We start from the raw sequence: 20,630 nt of genomic DNA, 5'->3' as shown, positions 1-20,630 counted from the left end.
GTGTGTGTGTGTGTGTGTTGTGTGTGTGTGTGTGTGTGTGTGTGTGTGTGTGTGTGTGTGTGTGTGTGGGAGGTTAAGTTGAAAGTAGAACTGCGTAGCAAATGTGATGACATAGGTGAAGGCAAAAAGGATAGCAGAGATAGCAGAAACATTACTGGTAATGGTGGAGGCAAAGAAGGTGGGAGAAGTGGTAGCTGTGGTGGAGGCAAGAATAACTGTAGCTGTGGTAGTGGTGGTGGCAGAGGGGATGGTAAAAGTGGTGGTGCTGGTGCAACTGATTAAAACAGTGATGGGAAAGGGGTGACTGTATTGTTGACTGGTTGGTAAGGTTATTTAATGTATGTATGACTCATGGTGAGGTGCCTGAGGATTGGCGGAATGCTTGCATAGTGCCATTGTACAAAGGAAAAGAGGATAAGAGTGAGAGCTCAAATTATAGAGGTATAAGTTTGTGGTGTGGGAGGCAAGTTGTTAGAAGCAGTGAAAAGTTTTTATCGAGGATGTAAGGCATGTGTACGTGTAGGAAGAGAGGAAAGTGATTGGTTCTCAGTGAATGTAGGTTTGCGGCAGGGGTGTGTGATGTCTCCATGGTTGTTTAATTTGTTTATGGATGGGGTTGTAAAGGAGGTAAATGCAAGAGTCCTGGAAAGAGGGGCAAGTATGAAGTCTGTTGGGGATGAGAGAGCTTGGGAAGTGAGTCAATTGTTGTTCGCTGATGATACAGCGCTGGTGGCTGATTCATGTGAGAAACTGCAGAAGCTGGTGACTGAGTTTGGTAAAGTGTGTGGAAGAAGAAAGTTAAGAGTAAATGTGAATAAGAGCAAGGTTATTAGGTACAGTAGGGGTGAGGGTCAAGTCAATTGGGAGGTGAGTTTGAATGGAGAAAAACTGGAGGAAGTGAAGTGTTTTAGATATCTGGGAGTGGATCTGTCAGCGGATGGAACCATGGAAGCGGAAGTGGATCATAGGGTGGGGGAGGGGGCGAAAATTTTGGGAGCCTTGAAAAATGTGTGGAAGTCGAGAACAGTATCTCGGAAAGCAAAAATGGGTATGTTTGAGGAATAGTGGTTCCAACAATGCTGTATGGTTGCGAGGCGTGGGCTATGGATAGAGATGTGCGCAGGAGGATGGATGTGCTGGAAATGAGATGTTTGAGGACAATGTGTGGTGTGAGGTGGTTTGATCGAGTAAGTAACGTAAGGGTAAGAGAGATGTGTGGAAATAAAAAGAGCGTGGTTGAGAGAGCAGAAGAGGGTGTTTTGAAGTGGTTTGGGCACATGGAGAGAATGAGTGAGGAGAGATTGACCAAGAGGATATATGTGTCGGAGGTGGAGGGAACGAGGAGAAGAGGGAGACCAAATTGGAGGTGGAAAGATGGAGTGAAAAAGATTTTGTGTGATCGGGGCCTTGAACATGCAGGAGGGTGAAAGGAGGGCAAGAAATAGAGTGAATTGGAGTCATGTGGTATACAGGGGTTGACGTGCTGTCAGTGGATTGAAGCAAGGCATGTGAAGCGTCTGGGGTAAACCATGAAAAGCTGTGTAGGTATGTATATTTGCGTGTGTGGACGTGTGTATGTACATGTGTATGGGGGGGGGGGTTGGGCCATTTCTTTCGTCTGTTTCCTTGCGCTACCTCGCAAACGCGGGAGACAGCGACAAAGTATAAAAAAAAAAAAAAAAAAAAAAAAAAAAAAAAGTTTGTTGAGTATTCCTGGGAAATTATATGGGAGGGTATTGATTGAGAGGGTGAAGACATGTACAGAGCATCAGATAGGGAAGAGCAGTGTGGTTTCAGAAGTGATAGAGGATGTGTGGCTCAGGTGTTTGCTTTGAAAAATGTATGCGAGAAATACTTAGAAAAGCAAATGGATTTGTATGTAGCATTTATGGATCTGGAGAAGGGATATGATAGAGTTGATAGAGATGCTCTGTGGAAGGTATTAAGAATATATGGTGTGGGAGGTAAGTTGTTAGAAGCAGTGAAAAGTTTTTATCAAGGATGTAAGGCATGTGTACATGTAGGAAGAGAGGAAAGTGACTGGTTCGCAGTGAATGCTGGTTTGCGGCAGGGGTGCGTAATGTCTCCATGGTTGTTTAACTTGTTTATGGATGGGGTTGTTAGGGAGGTGAATGCAAGAGTTTTGGAAAGAGGGGCAAGCATGCAGTCTGTTGAGGATGAGAGAGCTTGGGAAGTGAGTCAGTTGTTGTTTGCTGATGATTCAGCGCTGGTGGCTGATTCGTGTGAGAAACTGCAGAAGCTGGTGGCTGAGTTTGGTAAAGTGTGTGAAAGAAGAAAGCTGATAGTAAATGTGAATAAGAGCAAGGATATTAGGTACAGTAGGGTTGAGGGACAAGTCAATTGGGATCTAAGTCTGAATGGAGAAAAACTGGAGGACGTGAAGTGTTTTAGATATCTGGGAGTGGATTTGGCAGCGGATGGAACCATGGAAGTGGAAGTGAATCATAGGGTGGGGGAGGGGGCGAAAGTTCTGGGAGCATTGAAGAATGTGTGGAAGTTGAGTGGAAGTCGAGAACATTATCTCCGAAAGCAAAAATGGGTATGTTTGAAGGAATAGTGGTTCCAACAATGTTATATGGTTGCGAGGTGTGGGATATGGATAGAGTTGTGTGGAGGAGGGTGGATGTGCTGGAAACGAGATGTTTGAGGACAATATGTGGTGTGAGGTGGTTTGACTGAGTAAGCAATAATAGGGTAAGAGAGATGTGTGGTAATAAAAAGAGTGTGGTTGAGAGCGCAGAAGAGGGTGTTTTGAAATGGTTTGGTCACATGGAGAGAATGAGTGAGGAAAGATTGACAAAGAGGATATATGTGTCAGAGGTGGAGGGAACGAGGAGAAGTGGGAGACCAAATTAGAGGTGGAAAGATGGAGTGAAGAAGATTTTGAGTGATTGGGGCCTGAACATGCAGGAGGGAGAAAGGCGTGCAAGGAATAGAGTGAATTGGAACGATGTGGTATACCGGGGTGGAAATGCTGTCAATGGATTGAACCAGGGCAGGTGAAGTGTCTGGGGTAAACCATGGAAAGTTCTGTGGGGCCTGGATGTGGAAAGGGAGCTGCGGTTTCGGTGTGAACAAAAGTGGCCTTTGTTGTCTTTTCCTAGTGCTACCTCGCACACATGAGGGGGGAGGGGGTTGTTATTTCATGTGTGTCGGGGGGCGATAGGAATAATAAAGGCAGACAGTATGAATTATGTACATGTGTACATATGTATATGTCTGTGTGTGTATATATACGTATACGTTGAGATGTATACGTATGTATATTTGCGTGTGTGGACGTGTATGTACATGCATGTGTATGTGGGTGGGTTGGGCCTTTCTTTCATCTGTTTCCCTGCGCTACCTAGCTAACACAGGAGACAGCAACAAAGCAAAATAAATAAAATAAATGAATACTTTAATGCCATTTATCTACCATTCTGTAAGGATTAAAACATCTGCAAAGATACAAAAATTCTGAATGTTTTGGAAAGGAAATAAAAAATGTGAGCATAAGTGATTCCAAAAGATGGATGGATAATCAATGATGAATTCAGATAAACAAAGCAATAAAGGTAACAAAAAAATTGCACTGAAGCATGGTTCTTACCTGAGTTGATCTTTGAGTACAGTGATGGCATCATCAAGAGCCTGTCTGTATGCTTGGATGATGACCACTGGGTGCATCTTATGCTCCAAAAACTGTTCAGCAACTGCAAGCATTTCTCCTGCCAGGATCACAACACTAGTAGTACCATCCCCTACCTGATACAAAAGGAACAGTTATAAAAGGTATAAGTCCGCTGGAAATACCTAGTAAAGTATATGGAAGAGTAGCAGTTTACAGGGTAGTGTTATGCGCAGGAAATCATACTGGGAAAGACCACTGTAGTTTGAAGGAAGATAGTGGGTGTAAGGAGAGGAGTCTGCTTCAGATGTGTGGGAAATACTTTGAGAACAGGTGATATGCATGTGGCATTTATAATGTGGAAAGTGCATATCATAAGATTGACAAATCCATAAAGAAAGGTGCTATGGGAATACAAGGTAAATATGAAGTCACTGTGAGCAGTAAGAGCTTGGACTGAGATATAAGGAATATGCAATGGTAAGAAAAAAGGGAGGCTGGTTCCAAGGAAAGAAGGTTTGTATCAAGGATGTGTGATGTTATTACGACTAATTAATCTGCTTCAAGACAAGGTGGTGAAGGAGGTAGATGGAAAGGTCTTGGAGCATGAGACAAGTATGCAGTATACTTGGGGGTGGAGAGGGGAAGACATGGAAGGTGAATCAAATGCTGTCTGTGGTTGACACTGTGTAAAAGAAAACTACTGAAAGTAGATGTGAATAAAAATAATGGAGACAATCAGTTTTACACAGGGTATTGGGAACTAAATTCCAAACTTTCTCACTGACCCAGTATAATTGTTAAATGATTTAAGAAACAAAAGAAAACTATTTTGTTTAACATGTAATATAAAACTATAAATGGGTAATCATCAAAACAGTGACAATCATGCAAACAAAACATGATGGCATAGGATGACTCTGCAATATTATTTGGATATCTTATCAATAACAAGTGAACTCAAAGGACATGCTGCCCAAGACCTTTTAATTCTTCAATTCACAATGTTTTACTTTCCCAAAGTGTACCCAAAAGAACATATCACACTTTTTTCTGAAATATTGACACAAAAAATATCAATACATTTCTTTCCAACAAATTAACAGCTTACAATCACAAAAATCAAATGGATACACACCAGCCTAAAATCAATAATTTCTAACCATAAAAACACACTGAAGCTTATATTTCATCCTGTTGGTCCTCCTACATGAGGCCCCTCTCCCATTCTCACAAATGCACCCTCCTCACCTTTACCAACAATGTAATATTCCATTTCCTCTCCTCTTCAGTTAAATCAATGAGAATTTCATTCAACTCATAAATTCATCCAGCACCCTCCTCATTTTTGAGGGTGCATGAATGCTTTTATGGGTATCGGGGGTGCAGCACACAAAGGTGGGAGCACAAGCTGGAAGGTACGCAATAGGCAATGTAGACTTATGTCAAAATGGGGAGTCCCAGAAGTGGGCTTGCAATTGTACAATGAGGTAACTAGTTAATGGGGTTTTCAGTTTGCTTCAATGACACATCCTTTGTTAAGACTACCATCTGCGACCAACCACTGTCCTACAACATACATGAAATATAACCTTTGGCATGAAATAAAATGAAGATTGATGCCAACAGAACCTGTTCCAAATATACAGTTGAATTCTTTAATATTTAACCTGCCTTGCAACATCTTACCTTCCAATACAGTAAACCTTGATTTAACAGAATAATAGGGGACAGGGGTGTCTATTGATGTTGAAAGTCTATTAAATTGAATGTAACCTCATATGAGCCATTTTTTAACACAAAATGCAGTTCACAAACTTTCTTTTAGCTCCTTTATCACCTGATGTCATTTTGAATTGTAAGGATTTAATAGTTAAGAAAATCACAATTCTCTGTATACAACCTGACTGCACAATAGCCTGAGATAGATGGAGACTGAAAAAAGCGTGCATACCCCACACTACCAAGGATAAATGCAATATGAAATGCGCATGGTATGGCGAGCGGTTACCTAACGTTTGTATGGTAGAAGCCAGGCAACATTTTGTAATGTTGGGTTGTTTTGCATCATAAATGTTTCTTGAATTTTGGCGATATGGCATCACTGTCATCTATTATCATAACCTGTGTTTACCTATACCTGTAAACAGCTACCCTCGCTAACCCATCCATGGTCAGTATTAGCTATTATCTAATGCTCATACAGTATTACATGGGCAACATTAAAGTAACATTGGGCCCTTCTGCATTGTAAGTGTATGGTGAAATTGGGTGATGTGGCATCTCTGACATGTATGTACATAACAGTTGTAAATAAATGCATAAATGACAAATTTAGAGTAAAACAAGTGATCGCAGTCCTCTAGCCTCGTCCCATGCACACCTGATAATCTGCCCACTCTAGGTCCTTCCGCACAACTCCTCCCCTTCTCCCACTGCCAACTATGATGCAATATTGTGTAACACCTCTTGCTGTTGTTTTTCATCCAATTTTATCTATGTATGCATCGGCTTATTCTTGATAATTCATTCCAAAAATATGCCGCCTTACATGGATGTATAAAAAAAAAGTCACCCACCTTTAATGGGTTAATCAATGTATTATTATTCACCTGGTCCAAAGAATCTGAAATCCATTACATCGGGGTCCATTATATTGAGGTTTTGCTGTTTTCTGCACTTGAAAGACCCATGTATTAAAGGGAAATATCACTTGCAACACCTATGCCTGATACTGAAACAGATTCTAAGAAAGGAAAAAGTTTCACCTTTATATTTTCAACATATAAAACATTCTTTTCCTTCAATGGGCTTGCATGGTGTAGCAGTTAGTATTATTGACCATGAGTCATTCACAGGTCTACCCGAGCATGAATCTTTGCCAAGGTAGTGCCTACAGCAAACCTAGTAGTTCATCCTACCTTCAGAACTGGTTGATAAATGGTTATCTGAATTAGAATGGGATATGATTTACCTTCCTGCTCAAGAAGACAATCTAAACAGACCTGCAGAGCTCAAGAAGCCTGCCATGTCCACCAGGTAGGACCACATATCAAGGAATGAGGCAATCTAAGAGAATGTTTGAGTGAAGTGGGTGTTGGACAATTTTGGAGTGTTTAATGCCTTCACTGCAGAAGTTTCATCTCCGGTATGTTCATAAATGCTGCTGGTATGAGTATTGTCCACTTCATAGCAAACCTGAGTATGAGGAAATCGCATATGTTTAGGGAGTATGGTTTCCCATGGGAGTATGTCTGGTGGCATGGTGTTTAAGGCCGGGAGGGAAAGGCAGTTATACAAGTCTTGTTGGGTCAATATGTTTGTGTATATCTTCTCAGGACTGTTTGTTGTAGAATACAGGTTGCTGAAGTGCAAGTCTGGGGTAATTAAGTATTTCTGTTTGTGAGTTGTTGGGTATTTGTGAACAGGTCTGGATGAAACAAGTTACATGCTTTTACTTTTCCTTCATACTTGTTCACTATTTCCCACATCAACATCAGGAACAGACAAAGGAAAGGCTCTTTTACACACATCCATTCTCTAGCTGTCACATATAACAAATAATACCACAGCCACCTATCCACAGTTAGGTCCCATACCTCACAGACTTTTCTGTGGTATACCCCAGCTGCTTCATATACCTAGATTAAGTCCACTGACAGCTTGTCATCCCCTGTATACCACAATGCTCCAGTTCACCCTATCCCATGCAAGCCTTTCACCCTACTACACATTTAGGCCCTATAGTTTGTTTTTTTTTTTCTTAACTCTATCCTTCCATCTTCAATTCAGTCTCCTCCTCCTCCTCCTCCTTGTCCCCTTACTTTATGACATAAATCCCTTTTTCCACATCTTCTCACTCATTCTCTCCATGTGTCCAAACCTTCTTCATTTCTCACAAAACTATTCTTCTCACTACCACATCTCCTCTAACCCTATAATTTCTTTTTCTTTTGCAATATAGGCTCCAGCCATGGACAAATGTTCACATTAAGGCTGGGTCTTCATTAAATCATTGTATGGGATAAGAAATACTTAGAAAAGCAAATGGATTTGTATGTAGCATTTATGGATCTGGAGAAGGCATATGATAGAGTTGATAGAGATGCTCTGTGGAAGGCATTAAGAATATATGGTGTGGGAGGCAAGTTGTTAGAAGCAGTGAAAAGTTTTTATCGAGGATGTAAGGCATGTGTACGTGTAGGAAGAGAGGAAAGTGATTGGTTCTCAGTGAATGTAGGTTTGCGGCAGGGGTGTGTGATGTCTCCATGGTTGTTTAATTTGTTTATGGATGGGGTTGTTAGGGAGGTAAATGCAAGAGTCCTGGAAAGAGGGGCAAGTATGAAGTCTGTTGGGGATGAGAGAGCTTGGGAAGTGAGTCAGTTGTTGTTCGCTGATGATACAGCGCTGGTGGCTGATTCATGTGAGAAACTGCAGAAGCTGGTGACTGAGTTTGGTAAAGTGTGTGGAAGAAGAAAGTTAAGAGTAAATGTGAATAAGAGCAAGGTTATTAGGTACAGTAGGGTTGAGGGTCAAGTCAATTGGGAGGTGAGTTTGAATGGAGAAAAACTGGAGGAAGTGAAGTGTTTTAGATATCTGGGAGTGGATCTGTCAGCGGATGGAACCATGGAAGCGGAAGTGGATCATAGGGTGGGGGAGGGGGCGAAAATTTTGGGAGCCTTGAAAAATGTGTGGAAGTCGAGAACATTATCTCGGAAAGCAAAAATGGGTATGTTTGAAGGAATAGTGGTTCCAACAATGTTGTATGGTTGCGAGGCGTGGGCTATGGATAGAGTTGTGCGCAGGAGGATGGATGTGCTGGAAATGAGGTTTGAGGACAATGTGTGGTGTGAGGTGGTTTGATCGAGTAAGTAACGTAAGGGTAAGAGAGATGTGTGGAAATAAAAAGAGCGTGGTTGAGAGAGCAGAAGAGGGTGTTTTGAAATGGTTTGGGCACATGGAGAGAATGAGTGAGGAAAGATTGACCAAGAGGATATATGTGTCGGAGGTGGAGGGAACGAGGAGAAGAGGGAGACCAAATTGGAGGTGGAAAGATGGAGTGAAAAAGATTTTGTGTGATCGGGGCCTGAAGATGCAGGAGGGTGAAAGGAGGGCAAGGAATAGAGTGAATTGGAGCGATGTGGTATACAGGGGTTGACGTGCTGTCAGTGGATTGAATCAAGGCATGTGAAGCATCTGGGGTAAACCATGGAAAGCTGTGTAGGTATGTATATTTGCGTGTGTGGACGTGTCTATGTACATGTGTATGGGGGGGGTTGGGCCATTTCTTTCGTCTGTTTCCTTGCGCTACCTTGCAAACGCGGGAGACAGCGACAAAGTATAAAAAAAAAAAAAAAAAAAAAAAAAAAAAAAAAAGGGATAAGATAGGGAAAAAGAATTTTGGAGGAAGCAAAAACCTGTCTCTTAAAATATGCCACGTTGTAGTTATTAAGAAAGACAAGATGGTAAAAAGTTCCAAAGCTTACAGATGTAGAGAAAGAAACAGTTATCAAAATGACCTACTCTTCAGTTGCCACAAAGTAATCATGTGATGCAGCAGCTTGCTGAATATTATGTGGTCTAGAGCATGGTTGAGAGAGCAGAAGAGGGTGTTTTGAAATGGTTTGGGCACATGGACAGAATGAGTGAGGAAAGATTGACCAAGAGGATATATGTGTCGGAGGTGGAGGGAACGAGAAGTGGGAGACCTAATTGGAGGTGGAAAGATGGAGTGAAAAAGATTTTGTGTGATCGGGGCCTGAACATGCAGGAGGGTGAAAGGAGGGCAAGGAATAGAGTGAATTGGATCGATGTGGTATACCAGGGTTGACGTGCTAGCACGTCAGTGGATTGAATCAGGGCATGTGAAGCGTCTGGGGTAAACCATGGAAAGCTGTGTAGGTATGTATATTTGCGTGTGTGGACGTATGTATATACATGTGTATGGGGGTGGGTTGGGCCATTTCTTTCGTCTGTTTCCTTGCGCTACCTCGCAAACGTGGGAGACAGCGGAAAAAAAAAAAAAAAAAAAAAAAGAAGAAAAAAAAAAAAAAAAGCTAGTAATGGGGCACACAAGCAGCCAGCTCTCAGAAGCAAAAACCAAAGTATTACCTATGTTAGAGGGAAAGCGAAACAACAATGTGACATGGGGCATATTATAATTAAGTTAATAAGTTAGCTTGGGAAAGATTATAAGTTGGATCACTTTCGAATCAACTCAGAAAAGGATGCAGAGGTAGAACCATCCCAGATGTGAGAGCCTGAAAAACCTCAGAATCAGGACATTTTTCATGTTGAATACGAATCTGGAGTTAAAATTATGTTTGGATGTCATTAAGACTTGTAATTGAGATTACATTTTACAAAGATTGTGTCATTATTCACTTTGTACCTACTAGGCATCTGTCAGCTGGGGGAAGCATTGGCAGACATTTTCCATAGTAATTTCAAGTATAGAAGCATTTCTTTAAGTTATATTACATTTCTAAAAGAAAAAGTTTTTTGGGCTAAAAAATCCCCTGAACTATTACCTGCAATTTTTGGTATTTATCAGCAGGTAACAGATTTTCTTGAAAACCTCAGAATAAGGAATATTTTTCATGCTGGGGTTGAAACATTGTTTAGGGGTTCATAAGGCCTGTAATCGCATTATTACCTTTCAAAAAGATTGTGTTATTCGCCTCATATTTAATGTGTGTGCTGACATAAGGAAACATAATGATATATTTCCCATGATCATTTCAAGTATGGAGGTGTTTCATTGTTATATTAGTTTTAAAAGAGCAAATGTTTTGGTCTACAATAACAAAAACCTGAACAACAGTATTACCTGCAATTTTTGGTATTTTTTGTAGGGTAATAGATAGGGGCCAAGTGAAGACTTTCCCTCCGAGATTTAATCCTCTGTTCTTGATGCTAAGTCACTAACACAAGAAATAGGGAATATGTATGAAGAAAAACAGATTTGCTTGAAAACCTTAGTTTGAGGAACATCTTTCATGCTTAATGTAAATCTGAGGTTGAAATTATGTCTGGGGATCATTAAGACCTGTACAAACAAGATAACATTTTACAAAGATTATTTGCTTTGTATTTATTGGGCATCTCTCTACTTGGGGAAGCATTATGAGAGACTTTACATGATTTTTTTCATGTATAAAAGCATTTTACTATGTTATTTTACAATTTCAAAAGAAAAAAATTTTAGCTAAAAAAAAATTCCCTTAACTGTTATTACCTGCAATTTTTGGTACTTTTCATTGGGTAATGGATTTGCTTGAAAACCTCAGCATACGGACAATTTTGAGCTGAATAAATACAAAAAATTGGGATGTAATTATGTTTGGGGGTAATTAAGAGCTGTAATTATGTGATTACATTTTGCAGAGATTGTGTCATTCTTCACTTCATATTCACTGAGTATCTGTAAGCAAGGGAAGCATTATGAGATATTTTCTCTTATTTCAAGTGTAGAAGCATTTCATTCTGTTACATTACAAGTCTATAAGAAATTTTTTCTTGTGGTAACAAATGCCCAGGACTTTTTTTACCTACAATTTTTGGTAATTTTCAGAAGGTAAAGGATTTCCTTGAAAACCTCAGTATAAGGACTATTTTTCATGTTGAATATACACAGACATATACATATATATACACATGTACATAATTCATACTTGCTGTCTTTATTCATTCCCGTTACCAACTTCCCACACATGAAAAGACAACCCTCTCCCCTTGCATGCCATGAGGTAGCGCTAGGAAAAGACAACAAATGCCATATTCATTCACGCTCAGTCTCTAGCTGTCATGTATAATGCACCGAAACCACACCTCCCTTTCCACATCCAGGCCCCACAACTTTCCATGGTTTACCCCACATGCTTCACATGCCCTGGTTCAATCCATTGACAGCATGTCGACCCCGGTATACCACAGTGTTCCAACTCACTCTATTCCTTGCACGTCTTTCACCCTCCTGCATGTTCAGGCCCCAATCGCTCAAAATCTTTTTCACTCCATTTTTCCACCTCCAATTTGGTCTCCCACTTCTCATTCCCTCCACCACTGACACATATATCCTCTTGGTCAATCTTTCCTCACTCATTCTCTCTAAGTGACCAAACCATTTCAATACACCCTCTTCGGCTCTCTCAACCACACTCTTTATATTACCACCATCTCTCTTACCCTTACATTACCTTACTCGATCAAACCACCTCACACCACACATTGTCCTCAAACATCTCATTTTCAGCACGTCCACCCTCCTCCGCACAACTCTATCTATAGCCCATGCTTCGCAACCATATAACATTATGTTTGTTGGAACCACTATTCCTACAAACATACCCATTTTTGCTTTCCAAGATAATGTTCTCGCCTTCCACACATTTTTCAACGCTCCCGGAACTTTCGCCCCCCCTCCCACCCTATGATCCACTTCCGTTTCCATGGTTCCATCTCCTGCCAAATCCACTCCCAGATATCTAGAACACTTCACTTCCTCGTTTTTCTCCATTCAAACTTACCTCCCAATTAACTTGTCCCTCAGCCCTACTGTACCTAATAACCTTGCTCTTGTTCACATTTACTCTCAGCTTTCTTCCTTCACACACTTTACCAAACTCAGCCACAAGCTTCTGCAGTTTCTCACATGAATCAGCCGCCAGCGCTGTATCATTAGCAAACAACAACTGACTCACTTCCTAAGCTCTCTCATCCACAACAGACTTCATACTTGCCCCTCTTTCCAAAACTCTTGCATTCACCTCCCTAACAACTCATCCATAAACAAATTAAACAACATTCACTGAGAACCAATCACTTTCCTCCTCTCTTCCTACGCATACACATGCCTTACATCCTTGATAAAAACTTTTCACTGCTTCTAACAACTTGCCTCCCACACCATATATTCTTAATACCTTCCACTGAGCATTTCTATCAACTCTATCATAAGCCTTCTCCAGATCCATAAATGCTACATACAAATCCATTTGCTTTTCTAAGTACTTCTCACATACATTCTTCAAAGCAAACACCTGATCCACTTATCCTCTACCACTTCTGAAACCACACTGCTCTTCCCCAATCTGATGCTCTGTACATGCCTTCACCCTCTCAATCAATACCCTCCCATATAATTTCACAGGAATACTCAACAAACTTATGCCTCTGTAGTTTGAACACTCACCTTTATCCCCTTTGCCTTTGTACAATGGCACTATGTATGCATTTTGCCAATCCTCAGGCACCTCACCATGAGTCATACATAAATCATATATCCTTACCAACCAGTGAACAACACAGTCACCCCCCTTCTTAATAAAATCCACTGCAATACTATCCAAACCTGCTGCCTTGCCAGCTTTCATCTTCCACAAAGCTTTTACTACCTTCTCTATTTACCAAATCATTCTCCGTAACCCTCTCACTTTGCACACCACTTCAACCAAAACACCCTATATCTGCCACTATCATCTAACACATCAACAAACCTTCAAAATACTCACTCCATTCCTTCTCACATCACCACTACTTGTTATCACCTCCCCATTAGCCCCCTTCACCAATGTTCCCATTTGTTCTCTTCTCTTCTGCACTTTATTTAACTCCTTCCAAAACATCTTTTTATTCTCCCTAAAATTTAATGATACTCTCACCCCAATTCTCATTTGCCCTCTTTTTCACCTCTTGCACCTTTCTCTTGACCTCTTTCCTCTTTCTTTTATAAATCTCACAGTCATTTGCACTACTTCCCTATAAGACCCATCCAAATGCCTCCCTCTTCTCTTTCACTACAATAATCTTACTTCTTCATCCCACCACTCACTACCCTTTCTAATCTGCCCATCTCCCACGCTTCTCAAGCCATAAGCATCTTTTGCGCAAGCCATCACTGCATCCCTAAGCACATCCCATTCCTCTCCCACTCCCCTTACATCCTTTGTTCTCACCTTTTTCCATTCTGTACTCAGTCTTTCCTGGTACTTCCTCACACAAGTCTCCTTCCCAAGCTCACTTACTCTCACCATTCTTTTCACCCCAACATTCTCTCTTCTTTTCTGAAAACCTCTACAAATCTTCACCTTCGCCTCCACAAGATAATGATCAGACATCCCTCCAGTTTCACCTCTCAGCACAATAACATCCAAAAGTCTCTCTTTCACGCACCTATCAATTAGCACATAATCCAATAACGCTCTCTGGCCATCTCTCCTACTTACATACGTATACTTATGTATATCTCTCTTTTTAAACCAGGTATTCCCAATCACCAGTCCTTTTTCAGCATACAAATCTATAAGCTCTTCACCATTTCCATTTACAACACAGAACACCCCATGTACACCAATTATTCCTTCAACTGCTACATTACTCACCTTACTGCTACATTACTCACCTTTGCATTCAAATCACCCATCACTATAACCCAGTCTCGTGCATCAAAACTACTAACACACTTGCTCAGCTGCTCCCAAAACACTTGCCTCTCATGATCTTTCTTCTCATGCCCATGTGCATATGCACCAATAATCACCCATCTCTCTCCATCCACTTTCAGTTTTACCCATATCAATCTAGAGTTTAGTTTCTTACACTATCACATACTCCCACCACTCCTGTTTAAGGAGTAGTGCTACTCCTTCCCTTGCTCTTGTTCTCTCACCAACCCCTGACTTTACTCCCACAACATTCCCAAACCACTCTTCTCCTTTACCCTTGAGCTTTGTTTCACTCAGAGCCAAAACTTCCAGGTTCCTCTCCTCAAACATACTACCTATCTTTCCTTTTTTCTCATCTTGGTTACATACACACACATTCAGACATCCCAATCTGAGCTTTCGAGGAGGATGAGCACTCCCCACATGACTCCTTCTTCTGTTTTCCCTTTTAGAAAGTTAAAATACTAGGAGGGGAGGGTTTCTAGCCAACCACTCCCGTCCCCTTTAGTCGCCTTCTACGACATGAGGGATAACATTATGAGAAATTATTTTCCATGATTAATTCAGGCATGGAAGCATTTCATTATATTACAGTTTTAAAAGAACAAGTTTTAGTGAAAAAAAAAAATCCCTTATACTGCAACTTTTGGTATGTTTCACAGAGTAAGAGATGTTCTTGAAAAACTGAGCATGGGGTCTACTTTTCATGCTGAATACCGTTCTGGGTTGAAATATCATATAGGGGCCATTAAAGGGCTGCAATTATGTCAAGGAAGCATTACGAGATAATTTCCATGATTATTTCAAGTACAGAAGCATTTCATTAAGTTATATTACAGTTTTATAAGATTTTCATATTTGTTCTAAAAAAAATTCCCTTAATGATTGGTTACCTACAACTTTTGATATTTTTTGTAGGGTAATAAATTTCCTCAATATAAGGACTATTTTTCATGACAAATACTTATCTGAGGTTGATATTGTATTTGAGGGTCATTGAGACATGTAATTACACTGCATAAAGATTGTCAAAATTCACTTCATATCTATTAGAGTTTTGGAAAGAGGGGCAAGAATGAAGTCTGTTGTGGATGAGAGAGCTTGGGAAGTGAGTCAGTTGTTCGCTGATGATACAGCGCTGGTGGCTGATTCATGTGAGAAACTGCAGAAGCTGGTGACTGAGTTTGGTAAAGTGTGTGAAAGAAGAAAGTTAAGAGTAAATGTGAATAAGAGCAAGGTTATTAGGTACAGTAGGGTTGAGGGTCAAGTCAATTGGGAGGTAAGTTTGAATGGAGAAAAACTGGAGGAAGTAAAGTGTTCTAGATATCTGGGAGTGGATTTGGCAGCAGATGGAACCATGGAAGCGGAAGTGAATCATAGGGTGGGGGAGGGGGCGAAAATCCTGGGAGCCTTGAAGAATGTGTGGAAGTCGAGAACATTATCTCGGAAAGCAAAAATGGGTATGTTTGAAGGAATAGTGGTTCCAACAATGTTGTATGGTTGCGAGGCGTGGGCTATGGATAGAGTTGTGCACAGGAGGGTGGATGTGCTGGAAATGAGATGTTTGAGGACAATGTGTGGTGTGAGGTGGTTTGATCGAGTAAGTTATGTAAGGGTAAGAGAGATGTGTGGAAATAAAAAGAGCGTGGTTGAGAAAGCAGAAGAGGGTGTTTTGAAATGGTTTGGGCACATGGAGAGAATGAGTGAGGAAAGATTGACAAAGAGGATATATGTGTTGGAGGTGGAGGGAACGAGGAGAAGTGGGAGACCTAATTGGAGGTGGAAAGATGGAGTGAAAAAGATTTTGAGTGATCGGGGCCTGAACATGCAGGAGGGTGAAAGGCGGGCAAGGAATAGAGTGAACTGGATCGATGTGGTATACCGGGGTTGACGTGCTGTCAGTGGATTGAATCAGGGCATGTGAAGCATCTGAGGTAAACCATGGAAAGCTGTGTGGGGCCTGGATGTGGAAAGGGAGCTGTGGTTTCGGGCATTATTGCAAGACAGCTAGAGACTGAGTGTGAACGAATGAGGCCTTTGTTGTCTTTTCCTAGCGCTACCCCGCACGCATGAGGGGGGAGGGGGATGGTATTCCATGTGTGGTGAGGTGGCGATGGGAATGAATAAAAGGCAGACAGTGTAAATTGTGTGCATGGGTATATATGTATGTGTCTGTGCGTGTATATATATATATATGTGTACATTGAGATGTATAGGTATGTATATTTGCGTGTGTGGACGTGTGTGTATATACATGTGTATTGGGGGTGGGTTGGGCCATTTCTTTCGTCTGTTTCCTTGCGCTACCTCGCAAACGCGGGAGACAGCGACAAAGCAAAATAAAAAATAATAAAAAAATCTATTAGGCATCTGTCAGCTAGGGGAAGCATTATGAAATATTTTTCATGATTATTTCAAATATAGAAGCATTTCACTATGTTACAAAACAATTTGAAAAGGATGTTTTTTGATCTACTAAATCCCCTGAACTATTACCTACAATTTTTATCTTTCATAGCGTAGCAGATTTGCCTGAAAACCTCAGTATAAACAATATTTTTCATGCTGAATCCAAAACTGTGACTGAAATTATGTTTAAGGGTCATTAAGGCAGTAATTATGTGATTATATTTTTCAAAGATAGTCATTATTTGTTTCATATTTACTGGGGATCTGTCAAAAGGGGAAGCATTATGAGCTATTTTCCATGATCATTTCAAGTACAGAAGTGCTGCAATATGTTGTTACAATTCTTGAAGAAAAAAATTTTTGGGTTAAAAAATCCCCTGAACTACTTATTATCCGCAATTTTTGGTATCTTTCATAGTGTAATACATTTCCAAGAACACCTAAGTATAAGGACTATTTTTCATGCTGAATCCAAAATTGGTGTTGTGTTCACAGGTAATCAAGACTGTAATTATGTGATTACATTTTACAAAACAGTGTCATTATTCACTTTGTATTTACTTGGCATCTGTTAGTAGGAGGAAGCATTGAGATAATCCCATAATTATCTTAAGTCTTTTCTTTCTTTCAAATTATTCACCACTTCCCGCATTAGCGTTAAGAACAGAGGACTGGGCCTTTGAGGGAATAACCTCACCTGGCCCCCTTCTCTGTTACTTCTTTTGGAAGATTAAAAAAAAAAAAAAACGAGAGGGGAGGATTTCCAGCCCCCCGCTCCCTCCCCTTTTAGTTGCCTTCTACGACATGCAGGGAATACGTGGGAAGTATTCTTTCTCCCCAAATCCCCAGGGATATCATCTTAAGTACAGAAGTGTTTTTTTATGTTCTGTTAATTCTAAAAGAAAATTTTCTTCTAAAAAGAATCTGAATTTTTGGCATTTTTCAGTGGGTAATAGATTTCTTGAAAACCTCATCATAAGGACTATTTTTCATAAATAAAATTCTGGTGTTGAAATACTGCTTATGGGTCATTAAGGCCTGTTATCAAATAATTATCTTTTAATAAGATTGTGTTATTATTCACTTTGTATTTGATAATCAAAAAGGTTAATAAGATTGTGTTATTATTCACTTTGTATTTGATAATTACCTTTTAATAAGACTGTTACTACTTTGTATTCAATGGGTATGTGATTACACATATAAGCATTATGAGATATTTTCCATGATTACTTCAAGCATAAAAGCATTTCATTACATTATATTACAGTTTTAAAATAAGAGTTTTGGTCAAAAAAATCCCAAACTATTACCTGCAAATTTTGGTATTATTTGTAGGATAATAGGTTTGGTTGAACACTCAATATAAGTATTTTTTCATGCTAAGTATGAATCTAGAGTTGAAATTATTTTGGCGATCATATATTACCCCTGCAAATATGTGATTACATTAGGCATCTGCCACCTAGGTGAAACATTAAGAGATATCATTTGTTATTCTTTCAAGTATAGAAGCACTTCATTGTATTCAGTTACAATCTTAAAAGAAAAAGTTTTAGGCTAAAAAAATTCCTGAATCTGCAATTTTTGGTATTTTTCATGGGAAATAATCTGCTTAAAAACCTCAATATAAAAACTATTTTTCATGCTAAATATGAATCTTGACTTGAAATCATGTTTGGGGGTCATTAAGAAATGTAATAATATGATTATATTTGACAGACTGTCATCATTTGCTTCATACTTACTGGGCATCTGTCCACTCAGGAAGCCTAATGGGATAGTTTTGTGATTATTTCAAATAAAGAAGTGTTTCATTATATGATGCTACAATCTTAAAAAAAAAAGCTAAAAAAATCCCTGGAATTATTCATCTGCATTTTTGGAGGCTATGGATTTTCTTGAAAACCTTAACAAAAGGACTAATTTTTCATGGTGAAAACCATTCTGGGTTTGAAATACTGTTTTGGGGCCAATAAGGATTTTAACTGAACAAGTGCCTTTTAAAAAGACAGTGAAAGCTTTGTGGAAGATGAAAGCCAGCAAGGTGGCAGGTTTGGATGGTACTGCACTGGAATCTATCAAAAAATGGGTTGACGTGTGTTGTTGATAGGTTGGTGAGAATATTCAATGTACGTAGGGTTCACGGCGAAGTGCCTTAGGATTGGGGGAATGTATGCATAGTGCCAGTGTATAAAGGCAAAGGGGATAAAGGTAAGTGATCAAATTACAGAGGCATAAGTTTGTTGAGTATTCCTGGAAAATTATATGGGAGGGTACTGATTGTGAGGGTAAAGGCATGTACAGAGCATCAGATTGGGGAAGAGCAGCGTGGTTTCAGAAGTGGTAGAGGATGTGTGGATCAGGTGTTTGCTTTGAAGAATGTATGTGAAAAATACTTAGAAAAACAGATTGATTTGTACGTAGCATTTATGGATCTGGCATATGATAGAGTTGATAAAGATGCTCTGTGGAAGGTACTAAGAGTATATGATGTGGGGGGAAAGTTGATAGAAGCAGTGAAAAGTTTCTATTGAGGATGTAAGGCAATAGAAACTAGTTCCCAGTGAATGTTGGTTTGCGGCTGGGGTGCGTAATGTCTCCATGGTTGTTTAATTTGTTTTTGGATGGGGTTGTTAGGGAGGTGAATGCAAGAGTTTGGAGAAAGGGGCAAGTATGCAGTCTGTTGTGGATAAGAGGGCTTGGGAAGTGAGTCAGTTGTTGTTCGCTGATGATACAGCACTGGTGGCTGATTCGGGTGAGAAACTGCAGAAGCTGGTGACTGAGCTTGGTAAAGTGTGTGAAAGAAGAAAGCTGAGAGTAAATGTGAATAAGAGCAAGGTTACTAGGTTCAGGAGGGTTGAGGATAAGTCAATTAGGAGAGGAGTTTGAATGGAGAAAAACTGCAGGAAGTGGTGTTTTAGATATCTGGGAGTGGATTTAGAAGCAGATGGACACATGGAATCGGAAGCGAGTCACAGGGTGGAGGAGGGGGCGAAGCTTCAGAGAGTGTTGCAGAATGTGTGGAAGGCGAGAACATTATCTCAGAGAGCAAAAATGGGTATGTTTGAGGGGATAGTGGTTCCAACTATGTTATATGGTTGCGAGGTATGGGCCATAGATAGGGTTGTGCGGAGGAGGGTGGACATGTTGGAAATGAGATGTCTGAGGACAATATGTGGTGTGAGGTGTTTTTCACTGAGCAAGTAATGAAAGGGTAAGAGAGATGTGTGGTAATAAAAAGAGAGAGTGGTTGAGAGAGCAGAAGAGGGTGTATTGAAATGGTTTGGATGTATGGAGAGAATGAGTGAGGAAAGACTGACAAAGTGGATATATGTGTCAGAGGTGAAGAGAACGAGAAGTGGGAGACCAAAATGGAGGGGGAAGGATGGAGTGAAAAAGATTTTGAGCGATCGGGGCCTGAACATACAGGAGGGTGAAAAGCATGCAAGGAATGGAATGAATTGGAACAATGTGGTATACTGGGGTCAACGTGTTGTCAATGGATTGAACCAGGGCATGTGAAGCATCTGGGGTAAACCATGGAAAGGTCTGTGGGGCCTGGATGTGGAAAGGGAGCTGTGGTTTCGGTGCATTATACATGACAGCTAGAGACTGAATGTGAACGAATGTGGCCTTTGTTGTCTTTTCCTAGAGCTACCTCGCACGCACATGGGGGAGGGGATGCCACATCATGTGTGGCGGGGTGGCAACAGGAATGGATGAAGGCAGCAAGTATGAATATGTACATGTGTATATATGTCTGTATATGTATGTATACGTTGAAATATTATCCCTGGGGATAGGGGAGAAAGAATACTTCCCACGTATTCCCTGCGTGTTGCAGAAGGCGACTAATAGGGGAGGGAATGGGGGGCTGGAAATCCTCCCCTCTCGTTTTTAATTTTCCAAGAGAAGTAACAGAGAAGGGGGCCCAAGAGAGAATATTCCCTCAAAGGCTCAGTCCTCAGTTCTTAACACTACCTCGCTAATGTGGGAAATGGCGAAAAAACCACAAAAAACTTTCAAATGTATAGGTATGTATATGTGCATGTATGGGCACTTATGTATATGCATGTGTATGTGGATGGGTTGGCCCATTCTTTCTTCTGTTTCCTTGTACTACCTCACTTATGTGGGAGACA

At 40.4% G+C, this 20,630-nt stretch overlaps 1 protein-coding gene across 1 annotated transcript in view; it reads right to left on the bottom strand.

Annotated features, from left to right (window-relative positions):
- The window catches only part of CCT3 (chaperonin containing TCP1 subunit 3), a 117,336-nt gene that overhangs the window by 80,826 nt on the left and 15,880 nt on the right, over positions 1-20,630 (bottom strand). The window contains exon 4 of the mRNA XM_071672123.1: positions 3,614-3,768. Within this exon, the coding sequence (XP_071528224.1) occupies positions 3,614-3,768 (155 nt within the window). The remainder of the gene's footprint in view (positions 1-3,613; positions 3,769-20,630) is intronic.

Source organism: Panulirus ornatus, chromosome 17, assembly GCF_036320965.1.
Source record: "Panulirus ornatus isolate Po-2019 chromosome 17, ASM3632096v1, whole genome shotgun sequence".
Taxonomy (NCBI): domain Eukaryota; kingdom Metazoa; phylum Arthropoda; class Malacostraca; order Decapoda; family Palinuridae; genus Panulirus; species Panulirus ornatus.
Note: the sequence above shows the minus strand (reverse complement) of the source record. Positions and strands in the feature narration are given on the sequence as shown.